General features: G+C 54.4%; 1 protein-coding gene across 4 annotated transcripts in view; it reads left to right on the top strand.

The window, feature by feature from the left end:
- Positions 1-16,366, top strand: part of TBC1D22A (TBC1 domain family member 22A) — a 416,627-nt gene that overhangs the window by 282,627 nt on the left and 117,634 nt on the right. For 3 of the 4 annotated variants that reach the window (XM_028827584.2, XM_015150588.3, XM_077949319.1), the window contains one exon: positions 1,643-1,770. In XM_028827584.2, coding sequence (XP_028683417.1) covers positions 1,643-1,770 — 128 coding nt within the window. Of the gene's footprint in view, positions 1-1,642; positions 1,771-2,258; positions 2,497-16,366 lie in introns of those variants that run through there. The other variant, XM_028827586.2, reaches the window with a different exon arrangement.

Below are 16,366 nucleotides of genomic sequence, written 5' to 3'. Positions count from 1 at the left end.
AACTATAATCGCAAGTCTCTTTTAACGAAGCACAATAATTAATTATTCACTGTCGTGTTGGAATGGAGCGTGTGTTGCTGTGTCTACCCCACAGTGTGAACCAAAGCCTCGTCCTGCAGGCATCCCCGACACCCAGCCCTACAGGAGCCCTGCCCCAGCACGTTTGCTGTGGTCAGCTGAGGACAGCAGTGGTTTAGGGGAGGAGGGCAACAGTGAGGACAGAGACAGCAAAGGGACCAGCTCCCATCACAGCAGGGTCCCATCATGAGACCAGAGCTGCCCATGCTTTTCTAGGCCAGCCTAGTGGCGCCTGCTTGGAAACCAGCCACCGTCCTTAGGTGAGGGCAGCTCCCAGTCCTGTGGCCCTGAAGTCCAGGCCGGCACTCGCGTGTCCTGGCAGAGCTCCTGGTCCGTCAGGTGGAGGGCATTGCAGGATGGACCCTCCTGTTCCTCTTCCCCCTGCTTCTCGCTTGTTGCTGAAATATTGCAAGTTACCAGGGACTTGAGTAAAACAAACCAGTAAACAGAACAGTAGCTTTTCTCTGGCATTTGTTTATATCCCGTTTCTAGAACTTTCTTTGAGGGAATGGCGATCCCTGTGAAGTGTTTCCGGGTCACTTCTCAGGACAAGCCAGGGTCAGGTAAGCGTGGCGAGAAGGAAGGTGTAACTTGGAAGTAGGGTAAGGAAGTGAGCTGCAGAAAGAAGGCTCTCAGCTGCCCTCGGGTGCACCCGCATTTTAAAAACCAAGGATCCACTATCCGGCTCAGTTGGGCAATAATTAGTAATGATTGTTTGTTTTTATAAAGCGGTAACCGTTCTTCTAGGCCCTTTAGAGTAGGACTTCATGGACAGAACATTGGAAAGAGGAGCATAGGCACCATGATTGCCGGGATTTTGCCTCCAGGAGTGACACCTCCAGGACTCTGCAGGGGATGAGGCAGGGAGCACAGGGTCTGAGCTCAGGCTGCAAATCTGCCGCCCACTGCAGCTTGATGAGAGGGGAGCTCCTGGGGCTGGTGCGGGCGTGTGCTTCTGGGAGCGATGCTTGGTAAAGCCTGCCTCTTTCCAGAGGCCCAGCTGTCTTCAGGGGTGTCCCCATCCTGGAATCGAGGGGTGCCCTCCACCTGGCCTGCAGGCCTCATGTCCCACTTGCTCACTCAACAGTCGGGTCCAGGCATAGGTGGAGCATTTCCCTGGACAAGATTGGGCCCCTCTTGAGGAGCTGGCAAGCTCATCTCCTCTCTCTCTCTCTAAGCTCCCCCGGGACACCAGCCTGGGTCTGTGGAGCTTGTGTGGGGCGGGGAAAGAGCGTCTATCTGTGGAGCCCCACGGTGTGGGTGTCAACCCAAGCCCCCTCCCCCCATCTTCCTGGGTGTTAGGGCGTGACGCGCCCGGACGTGGCCATGATTATAATCATCACATCAGCAGCACCATCAGCTTTCACTTTCCTGTAGGAAGAGAGAGCCGTAGTCTCCCGTTAATAGAATTAGTTCTTTGCTCCTTAGGGGTTGTTGCTTGGGATTCCCTGTTGGAGTGGGGTTCTGGGGCGGGCACAGGGCCTTGGGGGCACCAGTGACCTGGCTGCCAGTGCCTCCAGAGGGCACCCCTGACAGCCTTGGGGCCTGTGTTTGTTTTGTGCAGAGCAAGTGCACCGGCACCTGGACCAGCACGAGGTGAGATACCTGCAGTTTGCCTTCCGCTGGATGAACAACCTGCTGATGAGGGAGGTGCCCCTGCGTTGCACCATCCGCCTGTGGGACACCTACCAGGTGAGCTCTCCTTCCGCCCTCCGCCACGGGGGTGCCAGGAGCCGGGCCGCTTCCTGTCGCCTTCTGCCCTGGGCCTGTGTGCTGCGTTCGATTGTGCCCTCAAAACGCTCTCTCCATTGCAATGTGGTCTTTAAAAAGTATACTCCTGGCCGGGCACGGTGGCTCACGCCTGTAATCTTAGCACTTTGGGAGGCCAAGGTGGGTGGATTGCCTGAGCTCAGGAGTTCAAGACCAATCATGGGCAACATGGCGAAACCCCGTCTCTACTAAAGACACAAAAAATTAGCTGGGCGTGGTGGCACACGCCTGTATTCTTAGTTACTCAGAGGCTGAGGCATGAGAATTGCTTGAACCTGGGAGGCAGAGGTTGCAGGGAGCCGAGATTGCACCACTGCACTCCAGCCTGGGTGGCAGAGTGAGACTCCATCTGAAAAAATAAATAAGTAAAAATAAAAAGTGTATTCCTGGCATGTTTTTTATCTGAGGAGATGTAAAACAGGGAAAAGAACTTCAGGCCGTTCTCTTTGTGGCTGAGTTTCATTCTGCCTGCACGGTGACAGCAGCCTTGAACGCGCTGGGAAGTTACATTCTGAGCAGTGTGCTAGGAGGATGCCAGGGATGCCGGTGACTCTGCTGTGAGTTTGAGCCGCATCTGCCAAAAAACTCACGCTCGGGACTCACACCTTGTCTATATTTTGAGTTACGTCTAATAAAGATTTTTAAAAAGTCACAGATTCAGTGTGCTATGAAATTTTCTACTCTTCACCAGTTCTGATGAAATTCAGTTCTTCAGGAGATTGAGTTTTCTGGAACAAGCCACTTCTGTTCCCTTGAGTGTCCCATCACTTCTTCTAGCACCTTTTCATTTTGTTTGAGATGTTTGCTGAAGCAGAGGCGGTGCTGTGGGGGGTTCCTGCGCCAGCCTCTCATCATCGGTTACAAATAGCAGGCACCATTATGTGGGATCGGGAATCCAATCTCTACAGAGCGCGAAAGAAAGACGCGTATGGCTGGTTTTCATCCCGGCACCTCAAGAGCCAGGCTTTCTACTGCAGTGAGCACAGCCCTTCGTGCGCTGTGTGTTCGGGCTTTGCAGGGGGCAGCCGCCCTTGGAGTTGATGCTGGGCGTTTCTGGAAAGGAGAGCTCTAGGCGGGAGGCTTTTTCTGAGGCTGCTTCGGTCCCAGGCACTGCTTCGGGTCCCAACTTTGGTGCCTTGCCCGTGGAGGTGGGGAGGGCTGGGGGTCCCAGAGCTGCTAGGAAGGGCCTGGGGGGTCTTTCTGACCAGCTGCTCCCCACAGGGCCTCAGGCTAGATGTATTCTTCCCACAGAACGGGGTGCCTGCTGGGCCTCCGTGCTGTCCAGTCTCCTATTCTGAGCCTGTTTTCGTATGAGTCCTCTAGAACGATACCCCAGAGCTTTGTTCCTGACGCCGGTTGCTGGTCAGTGTGCCCCTTGGTGGCTGTGAGTGTGTCGTGACTCTGAAGGCCTGCATTTTGACTTTGCTTTTCCTTCATGCCGCTTGTCTGGTCTAATGATCTCACTACGGAAATTATCACCAGTCAGCAGCCTGTCATTCGTGTCTGCGACTTGGGTTTTGCTCTTCGAAGTGTTTGGCAGCTACAGAGTTTCTGGCCAGCAGCATTTGCTGGGACATAAAGCCTTACCTTGGGCTGTTTGGTTAAAGTAGCTGTCAGTCTAGTGCTATTGATCAGCTGTCTGTAATATTACAGGAAACAAAACTTAATATCCTGTAAATTGCAAATGCTCTCCATTTTTGTGATTGGTTAGGTTGTTTGAGACCCAGACTTCTCTCATTAAACACAGAGCTCCTTGTAATACTGTCCCCATTATGAATAAATTAGTTATTAAGTCAGTCGCATTTTTGAGGAGCCAGAAAATGGATCGGCTTGCCCACGGTTCTGCACCACCTCCCTAAAACTCCTAATAGGTATTAAAACTTTAAGCACAATTGTGGCATCTTTATTGCGTTAATTTTCTTGAAATTAAATTTTGTCATGAATTGACTCATTTGTACCAGGGACTCATTCTCGAACTGACAGTACCCTGGTTATAAAACCTCTTCATATCTTAAAAATTGAGGGTATTTCTATTTTACAGGGCCAAGTAACCATGAAATTGTATTGCATCTTTTGGCAATGAAAATACATAGTAATCATAGGAAAGCAATCGGGTGATTACTCTCCCCTAAACTGGGGTGTTTATTAGCTGAGCCATTACAGGTTTCAGTTACTCTTTAACCCCTTACAAGGTAGCTTAAAATCCTCTTGGGACATGTGTCAATAAAAGGTTGTTTATAAGCACCTATACTGTCCCAGGCCCTGAAATAGATAGTTCATAAAAACGAATGGGCCGGGTGCGGTGGCTCAAGTCTGTAATCCCAGCACTCTGGGAGGCCGAGGCGGGCGGATCATGAGGTCAGGAGATCGAGACCGTCCTGGCTAACATGGTGAAACCCCATCTCTACTAAAAATACAAAAAAATGAGCCAGGTGTGGTGGCGGGCGCCTGTAGTCCCAGCTACTCGGGAGGCTGAGGCAGGAGAATGGCATGAACCCAGGAGGCGGAGCTTGCAGTGAGCCAAGATCGCATCACTGCACTCCAGCCTGGGTGACAGAGCGAGACTCCATCTCAAAAAACAAAACAAAACAAAACAAACAAAAAAACCCAAAAAACAAATGAGGGGCATTGTCATGAGGGTGACAAAAGGCATGGAAGAAAAGCCGATGATGCAGAGAGCCCAGATGGAAGAGAATTGCCCTGCTCCCCCAGGGGTCGCGTGCTCCCTCATGGATGCATGCAGTGGCCGGGGGGGAAGCCACGGGTGGGCGAGGCAGTCCCAGCTCCTCGAAGAACCCCGGGCCCGTGAGAGCCAGTTTTGGGGTCCTCTGTAAAACATGGATGCCACTTTCCCTTTTGCCCCCATTTTTGGACAGCAGAAAAGACGCACCCCACCCTCTAGAACCAGACCCCACTCAGCAGATCTCTGGATCTCTGTTGCCTTCAGCAACTCAGCTGAGTAGGCTCCCTGGGCAGCCGTGGCCCTACCGGGGAATGTGGTTCTGGTGGAGCCGTGAGTCATTTGTGCAGAGACGGCAGCTCCCACCTCCCATCAGCGAGGAGAGTTGCAGGGCCTCAGCGTGTGGTTGTATTAGTCTGCTCTTGCACTGCTGTAAAGAAACACCTGGCCGGGCCCGGCGGCTCACGCCGTAATCCTAGCGCTTTGGGAGGCCGAGGGGTGTGGATCATGAGGTCAGGAGATCAAGACCGTCCTGGCTAACACGGCGAAACCCCATCTCTACTAAAAAAAAATAGAAAAAAAATTAGCCAGGTGTGGTGGCGGGTGCCTGTAGTCCCAACTACTCGGGAGGCTGAGGCAGGAGAACGGCGTGAACCCGGGAGGCGGAGCTTGCAGTGAGCCGAGGTGGCACCACTGCACTCTACCCTGGGCGACAGAGTGAGACTCCATCTCAAAAAAACCCACAAAAAAACAAACAAAAAAAACCACTTGAGGCTGGGTCATTTATAAAGAAGAGGTTAAACTGGCACATGGTTCCAAAGAGGCTGTGGAGGAGGCATGGTGCTGGCATCCGCTCAGCTTCTGAGGAAGCCTCAGGAAACTTGCGATCATGGCAGAAGGTGAAGAGGAAGCAGGTGTGTCTTCCGTGGCTGGAGCAGGAGCAAGGCGTGAGGGAGGTGCCACGGACTTTTAAACAGCCCAATCACAGGAGAGCTCACTCACTAGCATGGGAACGGCGCTGAGGAGGGTAGTGTTAAACCACTCAGGAGAGTCTGACCGCCTCATCACCACCTCCAGCATTGGGGATTACAATTCAACATGAGATTTGCTGGGGACGCAGATCCAAACGCTGTGTCAGCAGTGGTCATCGATGGCTGAGATCAGGTGCGTGGGGGTGCGTGGAGCTGAATTCAGCCAGGATGACGGGGGCATCAAGCAGGTGGGGTCAGAGGGCATTGGTAAGTCTGAGAAGTATGGCTCTAATGGGGAGAGGGAAGCTCAGATGGGGGGTGGGTGGAACCTGGGGAGGGCGATCCCACAGTGGGCGATCCCTGTGTAGCAGGACGAGCCGCAGACAAAACTCCTCAGACGCCGAGTTAAAAAAGGAAGGGGTTTATTCGGCCGGGGGCATCGGCAAGACTCCTGTCTCAAGAGCCGAGCTCCCCGAGTGAGCAATTCCTATCCCTTTTAAGGGCTCACAACTCTAAGGGGGTGCGTGTGAGGGGGTCGTGATTGAGCAAGCAGGGGGTACGTGACTGGGGGCTGCATGCACCGGTAATTAGATCGGAACAAAACAGGATAGGAATTTTCACAGTGCATTTCTATACAATGTCTGTAATCTATAGATAACAGAACCAGTTAGGTCAGGGGTCGATCTTTTAACTACCAGGCCCAGGGTGTGGCTACGGGCTGTCTGCCTATGGATTTCATTTCTGCCTCTTAGTTTTTACTTCTTCTTTCTTTGGAGGCAGAAATTGGGCATAAGATATGAGAGATGGTCTCCTCCTTTACCTGGGTGTGTGAGGCTGCTGGGGAGGGGAGGATGCAGGGCGGTGGCTGACTTGATGGGGGGCCTGAGTGCGGGGTGTGACTCAGCAGCAGAGGAGCAGCTGGGGTAGGCCGTGGAATGAAAAAGAACAGCAGGTTCTGACAGGACATGCAAAGCCAGGTTCTCTGCTCTAAATTCCAGTGACTTCATCCTCTTGGGGAACATTCAGGGCTCTGAGTACAGGCTCCCTGGCCTCTGTGGATCGGTGAGTGAGCAGCAGCGAAGCCGGCCTCCTGGGCCTGGGAATTTTTGTTTCCAGTTTGGTGAAGGCCCCCTCTCGTTTGAGATCCTGTTTGCCTTCAGGGCCCTGTGTACACCTGAAGCAGGTACTTATGCTGCTTTAGAATAGCTCCTCACACACACCTGGTGCAGGTGGGGAGGGGACTCCCTGGTAAACGGGCGAACATCTCCACACTTTACATTTCCTATCGCCTAGTGATTTGATGCTTTTTTTCCCCTAAGAAAAGGGAACATTTATTTTTGCCAGGTAAGTATTGCAAGATGACTTCATTTGGCTTAAGGCATTTATTAAATTCCTTTCTAGTGACATCCAAAAGGCCACTTGAATTTTAATCATTGCACTTCCACCACCCATATCCCAAAGTGTATCTTTAATCATCAGTGCCCGCGCTCCTCACACAGGGCTGGCTGTAAATTGCAGGGGATGAAAGATGGTGCTTGTCTCCCTGAGCTTTGGATCTGGTCATTCCTCTACCGTTTGCCTCCTTTCCTGAGGGTCAGAGCCGCCTCACACCGCACTCGGTGGACTCCTGCTGAGGGCACATCCTCCGACTTCACACCCAAGGGCAGGTGCTGCGGAGGGACTGGAGTGTGAGAATCTGTGGCCAGGACACTTCTATACCTGGAGGCTCCAAATTGCCTACTGTTCACCAAACAGATCTGGGTCCATTCAGGAGAAGGTTTATTTGAGTCTTTCATGAAGCCCTGGTGGGTCCATGTTCTGTGTGGCGTCCTGGGCTCGGACGGAGGGTGTTTCTGTCCTAGTTCAGTGCTTACCTGTGCATCCTTGGGCAAGCTGAGTTCCCGATCCTCGCCTCGAGGGGCTGCTGCTAGGACTGAGAAGGTGTTTCCAGTGAGGCTTGGCAGACGTTCCTGTAAAGGGCTAGATAGTAAATATTTTCAGGCTTGCGGGCCATATGGACTTTTTCACAACTTCTCTGCTGTTGTAGCACAGAAGCAGCCACAGACGTGGACAGCGAGCGTGGCCGTGTCTCCGTGAGACCTGCCTACCGAGGCACCAGCGAGCCGTGGTTTCCTCGCCTGCCCTAACCTATAGCAAGTGCCTGGCCCTGCACCAAGCACAGAGTAGGCGTCAGGCAAGATTGTCTCCCCACAGCCCTTATCACTGGTGTTTTGTCAGCTGTGGTGCTGTACACATTCTGGGCTTTATTGCCAGTCTATCATTGTTCTCCAGTTTTTATAGAAGATGGAACTGGGAGTCTAGGAGCGTGAGCACCTTGCCCAGGGTCCCTCCCTTTTATCCTGTGTCACAGTGGCTTATATTCTGCCCCGCGTGAGGTACTTTGGGCTCCAGGGCCCTGCTGAGGCACCATGCGAATAGGGTTCTGGTCTCTCAGTTACCAGGCCATGCATGGCTGGAGCAGAGGCCAGGAGCCAGGGCTGACACTGCCAGTCCACATCTCTGTCCTGGCCAGAGCCCCCATCAGCGCACTGTGTCAGTGGGGGCGTGCCATGGCTCCTGGCCTGTGGAACTGGTACCTTGCCAGCCTGTACCAGAGGGAGGGGGAGAGAGAGAGAGAGAGAGAGAGAGAGAGAGAATATGAATGAATGAGAATGAAAATGATGCGGGGACATTGGCACTCAGTGTTGTAGCCTTCTGATTTCCATGCAGGAGGAGCTATCTGGTTGTGTTCCTCCTGTGCCCTGTGGGTCTGGCAGTGCCATTTCTGAGATACAGCCCCACATTCCAGGACACCAGTCGTGGCAGCCAGGGGCATGGGGCAGAGGTCAGGGCCAGAGCCTCCAAGCGTGTTAAATGCCGACTGCCTGATGGGACCCCCATCTGTCCACTGCTGAGAGGGGCCACACAGATCCCTGCAGGCCTTGAGGCACGTCTCCTAGAGGGAGCTTTGATCCAGAAGCAGCCTGTTCTGCTGCCGCTGGTGCATTGTCATGGCACCTGATCCTTGTTCAGTATCTTAGGTGAAATGTCTTCATTTTATTTTCTTCAGCATGGCCAGTGCAAGCCTCGCCATCCCTGGGGAGGGTGCGTCAGGAGGTAGCTGGACGTGGGGCCTGCACTTCGCAGATGTCCCTGATACCTCTCAGGAGAGAGCTTGATCCTGGCCACCTTGGGCCCCGAATCACTCAGCCCACATGTAGTTATCAGTATCTCCTCCAGGTAGGGCCCTGTTCTTATCACTCAGGCACAGCAACGGGAAAGCTGGGCCTGCTATCGAGGGCCCTTTTCCCAGAGAGGGATCCTGACAGCAAACCAGCAGCATCTCTCAGGCACCTTTCAGGTGATGAGGCCACATGGTGGGAGCCACGAGAGCCGCCCCCAGGCAGGGCGGCCATGGCAGGGGGTCCTGAATTGAGATCTGTGCTGCATGATGGGTTCTAGTAGGTTCTAGTAGGAGGATGTTTCTTGCCTCGAGTGCCTGGGCCAGGACAGAGCAGGCAAGGGGTGTGGGGAGCAGCAGGCGGGCTGGGGCGAGGGGCCGAGGTCAGCGCCAGGATGCGGCCGTCCCCGGGCTTGCTGGAGAGGTGCAGCACACCTGCAGTGCTCCAGGTGACAGACAAAGTGAGGTCAGGAAAAGCCGTTGTGGGGACTGAGCGAGTGGGGGCCCTATCTAAGGCAGCAGCCCCTGCCACCTGCAGTTTCGCAGCCCACCCGGTGGCCAGCAGTCAGGAAGAATGCCATACAGGTGCCCCGGTGTGCTGAGGACGTGGGGCAGATGAGGTGTGTTCATCTTCCCGGGGCTGGAGGAGGCTTCCTGGGGAGACATGTGAGCAGGGTCTGGGGACTGAGTTGCAGGTGAACAGAAGGAGGGTGGAAGGGTGCAAAGAAGATCCCTCCAAAGGGCACAGAGCAGGTGTCCAGGAAATGAGTGAGAGGTGGGTTGCACGGAGGAAGAGCATTCCAAGGCTCTGAAGGTCAGGTGGGCACAGCGTGCTCTATGTGAGGTACAGTTGGGTGTGGCTGCGCCCGAGTATTTGGATGCCAGGGCAGGTTCAAGGCTGCTAGACTCAGGTGGGACCACGTGGGAGGCTCTGCGTGCCTTGCTCAGACGTTGCATTTTTTCTGGGGCAGGTGCTGAGGAGGAGCCTGTCTGAGCAGGGTACGGCTCCGCCTTTCACCGTCGGTCCTCATAACAGCCCAGGCAGCTGGGCACTGGGGTTGGAAGGGCATCTCTGAGGCTGTGCTGCCTGGCACTCAGCTCACCCACATTCCATTAGGGCAGAGGAGGGGCCAACTGCTGTGTCTGTCTCAGGCCCTGCCCTTTTCTGCACCTCCTGCTGTGTCTCTGTCCGGTGCTGTGCTCTCCTGAGCGCCTCCCTCTGGCTCCTGTTGCTAGGGATTTTCGCTGGATGTAAACGATTTACTGTTTGGTCACTCACTTTCTCCACCATCTGGGTGTCCTCAGCCCTGCGTTTCCCCAGGAATCCTTTGGATCTGCTGTCCTGGCTCCTTTGAAAGGCTGCCTCGGGTCTCCACTTGCCCTTGCCAAGCCTGGGTGAGGGTGGACAGCGTGCTCCAAGTACCGCACCTGCTGGGTCCTCTGCCCCGTGTGCCAGGCAACAGCCCTTGGGGCTCTCTGAATGTCCCAGGTGCCACACTGGATTCTGTGGATCAGGTGGCAATGAAACTGGTGATCGGGTTAACCTGTTGAAGCAGGAGGAGCTGGTCTCCGTACATCGTACTTTCTCATGAGCCCATTAAGATTTGAGGTCCTAAGCTTTCCATGCCTGCCCGCCCACAGGAAGTAGGCATAGATCACTGTCAGCTGGGGAGGGATTTCGAAATGAGAATATTCAGGAGGATGCGGCTCGCTGCTGCTATGTTTGCAGGGAGGAGCTGGAAGAGGGGTGTATCTACTCCTTCAGAGTGGCAGTAAAGTTGGTGTCCTGGGGATTTAGAGCTGTATTTAAAGACATGTCTGGAAAGTCCTTAGCGACTTTAAGCTTGCTTTCTCCATGTATCAACCACGTTGTGTTTTATCAGAGCACATTTGGGGCTCGAGGGCTGTGCAGGAGATGGTTTCCTCCCCCTGCAGGCCTGGCGTGCTCCAGCACCTTTGGATAGGCGTGTGAAGGCCCTGAGGTCTGGTCTGGGCGCCTCCAGGAAAGACGGAGTCTCCAGGTGGGCGCTCGGGACCCCTGTCAACCTCCACGGCCCTTCGCATGGGGCGGTCTCTCCTCTCTTTGTGGACAAAATACAGAGCTGTGCTTGGAGCAAGAAAAGTGGTTTGTATGGCGTTTTCGGCCCTGACCTGTACATTTATGATACGTAAGATCTTTGTTCTTTCTGAAAAGTTACGTGATGAGGATTGTGAACTGCGGCTGCATGGCACCTGGCTGCAGGTGCGGCTCTGTGGTCACCTCCCTCGGACTCTGCGGGAAAGTGTGACGCAGAGCCACAGTCCCGGCTGTGCTCCTCCGTGGTTTGGAAATCCCATTAATGCGACTTCTCTCTGAGAAGTCAATCTGGGCCTCCCCACTCCGCGGATGTCCAGCTCCCTCCCGGAAGCGGTCGTGCAGAGGTGTCAGGCGGCACTGTGGTAATCGATAATGGGTGACCGGTCTGAATAAATGTCCTTGTACTTGCTCCAAAGTAGACAAGAGTCCTTAGCCAGCTCCAGAGTTTGAATGGAATGGTAATGACATTTCTTAGGGAGAGATTAAAGACTTCTTTTTTAATAGTAAAAACATGCAGCAAAACGGGCTCTGTTGTTAGCAGGTTAGCGTTTTGATGACTCTTTTCTCCCATCGTGTTCATTTCTTGCTCGCCAGCCCCTTACTGAGGCCCCACTGTGTGCTAGGCCTTGAACCGGAATGTTAAATAAAAAAGAAACTGCCCACCATGTGGGGGACGTGCTGTGATGTCCAACCACAGCAGCCTGTGAGCAGGCCAGTTACTGCTGTTCCCGCAGGAAGCTGCTGCTCTGCGGATTGGAGCGGGACTTGGTTTTGGTCCCAGAGTCCATGCTCCTCCTGGTGGCTGCACGTCCTTGTCTCCACGTCCTCCCCACACTCAGCACTGCACCCTCACGGCACCCCCAGCCTCTGATTTTCGGAGGTGAGTGAAGAAAGCAGCAGGTCTTAGTGGGGACAGCCCTGGGTGGAGGTGGAGGTGAGAAGACCTGGGCCAAGGAGGTTCCCAGCCGTGGGCCCTGGTGATGGGGAGACAGGGCCAGGGTCCCTCAGATGGACTGGCTGACACTCCCTGGGCCTTGGGAGGACGTGAGGTGTGGTCCACCTTTGGGTGTCTGTGTGTGTGGGTACACAAGGCCTTGCCCCCCAAGGAGGGTGTCCAAGTCTAAGTACCTTACAGGTTGCCGGGAGAGCCCCCAAGTGGGACAGCAGACTGTTTCTGACAGGTCACGGCTCAGGGGACAGATTGGACAGTCCCTGCACCCCACTGTGCAGGCTTTCCTCTGAGATGTGCTGCTTTGCCCTCGTGAGGGCATCTATAGGTCACGGGCCTATGAGGTCCCTGGCAGTCTAGGAACACTTTGGGCCCCCGAGTCTCTGTACCTCCCTTAGTGACTGGTCAGGATTTGTGCTGGGGGAGCGCCCAGGGGGACACCCGTTGAGTGAGGGTGTGGTAGAGGCCAGCTGGGGAGGGTTGTCGCACCTGGCCCTGTGACGGTGTGGCCACGGGAGGGAAGCCAGGGACACAGTGCCACTCACATTTGAGAGCTGGGCCCTGGCATGGGCATTGGACTTGGTCTTGGTGGGACTGGGATCTGTGGGTAGAAAGAACAGGGCTGAACGTGAATCGTACCTTTCTGTCAGAGCTGCTGCAGTGATGGCGCGTGGGCCCCCGAAGCAGTGCCTGCTCCCCGCACTTCTCCAGATTTTAACTGAAGAGGAGTCAGAGAACCGTTGATGTCTCAGTTGATCATCTCCAGGGGCCGCTCTGTCTCAGAGCCCTGGATCCCCTCAGGTCCCAGACCAAGGCTGCGCGAAGAGCCGTGTGCCAGGTGCAGGGCCCATGCAGGGAGCCTGGGGCCTTGTTCCCCAGGAGTGTAAGAAAGGCTGGCGGGGCTGCCGCACTCCAGGCCACGAAGAGTTTACTTTCTAGGGGGCATTTTTGCTAAGCTTTGAGATGATGTATTCATTGATATTGTATCTACAGTGTGACCTTAAGCATCTTGTCTAACTGCTTTAGGCCCCTTGTGGGACGAAGCCCCAGAGGAGGGCTTGACTTCGCTTGCTGTGAGGATTTGTGTTTCTCCTGATCTTAGCCTGTTCTTAGTGCGAGGGTGTGGTGGAGGAGGGCTCGGGGACCTTCCCTCCCTGCTTGGAGCAATTCTGTGATATACCAAGGCCAGCCCTACCCTCTCGCTAGAAATGTATAGCCTGGGAAGATTTTTGACAAGATTAGAAAGAAAGGAATACACAAAGCCTATTAATGAAGGCTGCATATTTGTTTTTTTTTTTTTTGAGACGGAGTCTCGCTCTGTCGCCCAGGCTGGAGTGCAGTGGCGGGATCTCGGCTCCCTGCAAGCTCCGCCTCCCGGGTTCACGCCATTCTCCTGCCTCAGCCTCCCGAGTAGTTGGGACTACAGGCGCCCGCCACCACACTCGGCTAATTTTTTTGTATTTTTAGTAGAGACGGGGTTTCACCGAGTTAGCCAGGATGGTCTCAATCTCCTGACCTTGTGATCCGCCTGCCTCGGCCTCCCAAAGTGCCGGGGTTACAGGCGTGAGCCACCGCGCCCGGCCGAAGGCTGCATATTAAATATGAATCATACATTTTTAGGAAAATTATTGAATTGTATCTTCGTGGCCGGTGATTGAAATCATAGTCCTAAAGAGTTGAGAGGATCACCTGTGCAGGGCATCGTGCTGGGCGCTGAAGGAGAGGGGTACAGAGGAGAAGTTCTTGCCTTCAAGGAGCCAAACCGTCAGCACAGCTAGTTGCTGGGAATGGGTGGAGACAGCCCGGGGTGGGGTGGCGAAGGAGAGGACCCAGAGAGGAGTAGTCCTGGGGCTGTCGGGAAGCACCAGCTGTCCCAACCCCGGGCAAGTGGCCGGGGCCTATGGCCCCAGGTTGGAGCCACCAGTGATGGTGACCAAGAGGTCAGGCCTGCGGTTTGACGGGACTTTGAGAATGAACACTCAGTGGACCTCATCCTTGATGATGGAAGAAGCTTGTCCTCTCCTGTGTGCAGGATTCAGAGCTGTGGTCTTCAGAGCCTGTCGGGTGCCCTGGAGGCCGTGCGTTCTCCAGGCTCCTGCCGTCTGCCCCCACTGCTTGCCTTTGCTCCAGCTGTGCCCTGTTTTCTGCTGCAGACTCTGCTCCCATCTCGTTGTTGGGCTGCTCACAGGACCTCTGCAAAGCGCAGAGTTGACCCCAGCCCGGAAGCTAAGGGCAGCCTCTCAGTCTTTCCACACGGCCCCCTCCCCAGACCGTGTGGCTGGGTGTCCTCTTTGCAAGTTGGTGTTCCTTAAATGAAAGGAATAAGAAAAAAGCCAGAACAGGGTCCCAGTGGAGGCTGAGGTGTCTTCCGGTCCTCCCCGGGCTGCCCCGGCTCTGCTGCTGTTGCTGCATTTGCGGCTCCTGGGCCTCAGCTCGCTGGGTGCAGTTGAGAGGGGAGCCCAAGCCTGGGCCCTGCTGCTGAGAGGTGTGTGTGGACCCGTCTTCTTTGTGAGGTGTGGTTTCAGGGTTTCACAGTGTGGGAAGGCTCCCCTCAGAGCACCCCCTTAGCACTTACTGGGTCAGCCCAAGCCCAGGGTCACGCACGGTTGCTGTCAGGTCGGGAAAGGGTGGCATCCAGCCTGAGGTCGGGAGGTGGAGGATGCGTCACCTTCCGGGACAGGGTGGTCAGGCCCCAGCACATCCAGTTCCTATGTCACTTGCCGAGACGGTGCTCAGGAGTCTCTGGCCTGGGCTCCTGGTTACAGAGGTCTCCTTGGCAGGCAGAGGACAAGGAGTAAAGGATGAAGGGGCACAGGAGCCTTGCCTTCCAGATGTTCATAGTGGCTGCCACTGGGCCTGAGGAGCATGGGGCAGACAGAGCCATGGGAAGCACTTACAGCTCCCTGAGGCCGGGCCTCCCCCGCCAGCTCCTGTCCCTCTCTCCCTCCCTCTGCAGTCCCCTGCGCAGGCCCCTCCTCCAGTGCTTCTCCTGGGGAACGGAGCTTGCTGTGTTCCTGTGCAGGGTGGGATGGGGAAGGGCTGACTTACTGTTGCCCAGCTCTAGGGGGAGGTGGGGCACCTGCCGTGCCATAATCAGGGGCAGTGTGGGGGTGAGGGGCCCTTTGGACATCGTGGCCCCCATGCAAGGGCACCCCTGACTGCCCGCATGCACCCTGGATTTATAGGTTCTTCTTTTAAGGTCTGGTGTAGCCTGGTAATTACCTTCATTTTTATGTGTTCTGGAAGAAATCCAAAAAGGAAACGTTAACCTAAGAATCGCTTTCAGGAGCTTGGCCTTGTGTGTCCCCAGCATGGAGAGTATTCTCCAGGTTTCCAGTCCAATTTTCTGTGACCTTTCGTTAATGGCCGGGAAGAGGAGGCCGGCGCTCCACCTGGGTCCCCAGTGTGGCACTCACAGCTCTGCCGGGCACACGTTGTGCTCTTCCTTTCCAGGCCCTACATGACCAGGCTTGTGATATTAGGACGGTGTCCGGGGCCAACCTTCGGCTTTGCGCCACTGTTCCGGTATTGACATTTCCCAATATTAGCCTCCCAGCTCCTAGGCGAACCTCTTGGTACTTAATTGTCGAGCACGCAGAAGTGTGGGAAAGAAGAACAGGCACGGGGTCTGGGTTCACGTCCACATCAAGATCCCCCGGGCAGCGGGACCTTGCGCAGATGGCGCTGCTCGGCGTAAACCTGCAGAAGCGATGCACTTCTTAGCTGGCCTCCTTCACTGTCTGTTTTCTAAAGTGTTAATTTTTAAGGTTTCATCATGAGAGTACATGTATATTGCTGAAACTTTGAATATACCCAACCCAACTTAAATGGCCCCCAGTGGAGCAGGTGTCAGTGTCTCTTTTCCATCCTTTTCTACGAGTTTTTTGTAAAACATAACACAAATCAAATAGTACGTAAATTTCTCTCTGCGTCTGTCACACTGCCCGGTCATAACGCTTTCTGTGTGTGTTTGGAGTTTTTATAGCTAATGTTTGCGTAATATTCTGGCCTGTGGATAGATTATAGTCTACTTAAATGTGGTAGGTGGTTTTTCAGTGTAATTATGACTGAGAGATGATATGTTTGTGCTTAAAGCTTTTCCTGTATTTAGAAATCATCCCATAAGAGAGATGTTCAGGAGAGGGGCTGCAGAGTGAACAGGTCCCCCCGTGTTTGTGGAACTTGGTGCACACGGCCAAGTGACCCTGGGGCCCACTGAGTTGGTTTGCCGGGCAGCCAGCAATTTTGTGAGAGGGGACATTTCTTTTTTGACAGAAGTCTCACCCTTGTCCCCCAGGCTTGAGTGCAATGGCTCGATCTTGCCTCACTGCAACCTCTGCCTCCGCCTCCCAAGTAGCTGGGATTAAAGCTCCTGCCACCACGCCCAGCTAATTTTTCTATTTTTTAGTAGAGACAGGGTTTCACCATGTTGGCCAGGCTGGTCTCGAACTCCTGACCTCAGGTTATCCGCCCGCCTCGGCCTCCCAAAGTGCTGGGATTACAGGTGTGAGCCACCGTGCCCAGCCGAGAGGGGGCATTTCTTTACCCTCACAATCACTGGGCATTTCCTTGTTCTCCCTCATTTGGTTAAGCAGTAGACAGAAACACCCTGGTTCTATTTTTATTTCCATGGCTGCTATTTAATTTCAAAAGTTTCCCA

The sequence above is a fragment of the Macaca mulatta genome, chromosome 10 (genome assembly GCF_049350105.2).
Source record: "Macaca mulatta isolate MMU2019108-1 chromosome 10, T2T-MMU8v2.0, whole genome shotgun sequence".
Lineage (NCBI taxonomy): Eukaryota > Metazoa > Chordata > Mammalia > Primates > Cercopithecidae > Macaca > Macaca mulatta.
Note: the sequence above shows the minus strand (reverse complement) of the source record. Positions and strands in the feature narration are given on the sequence as shown.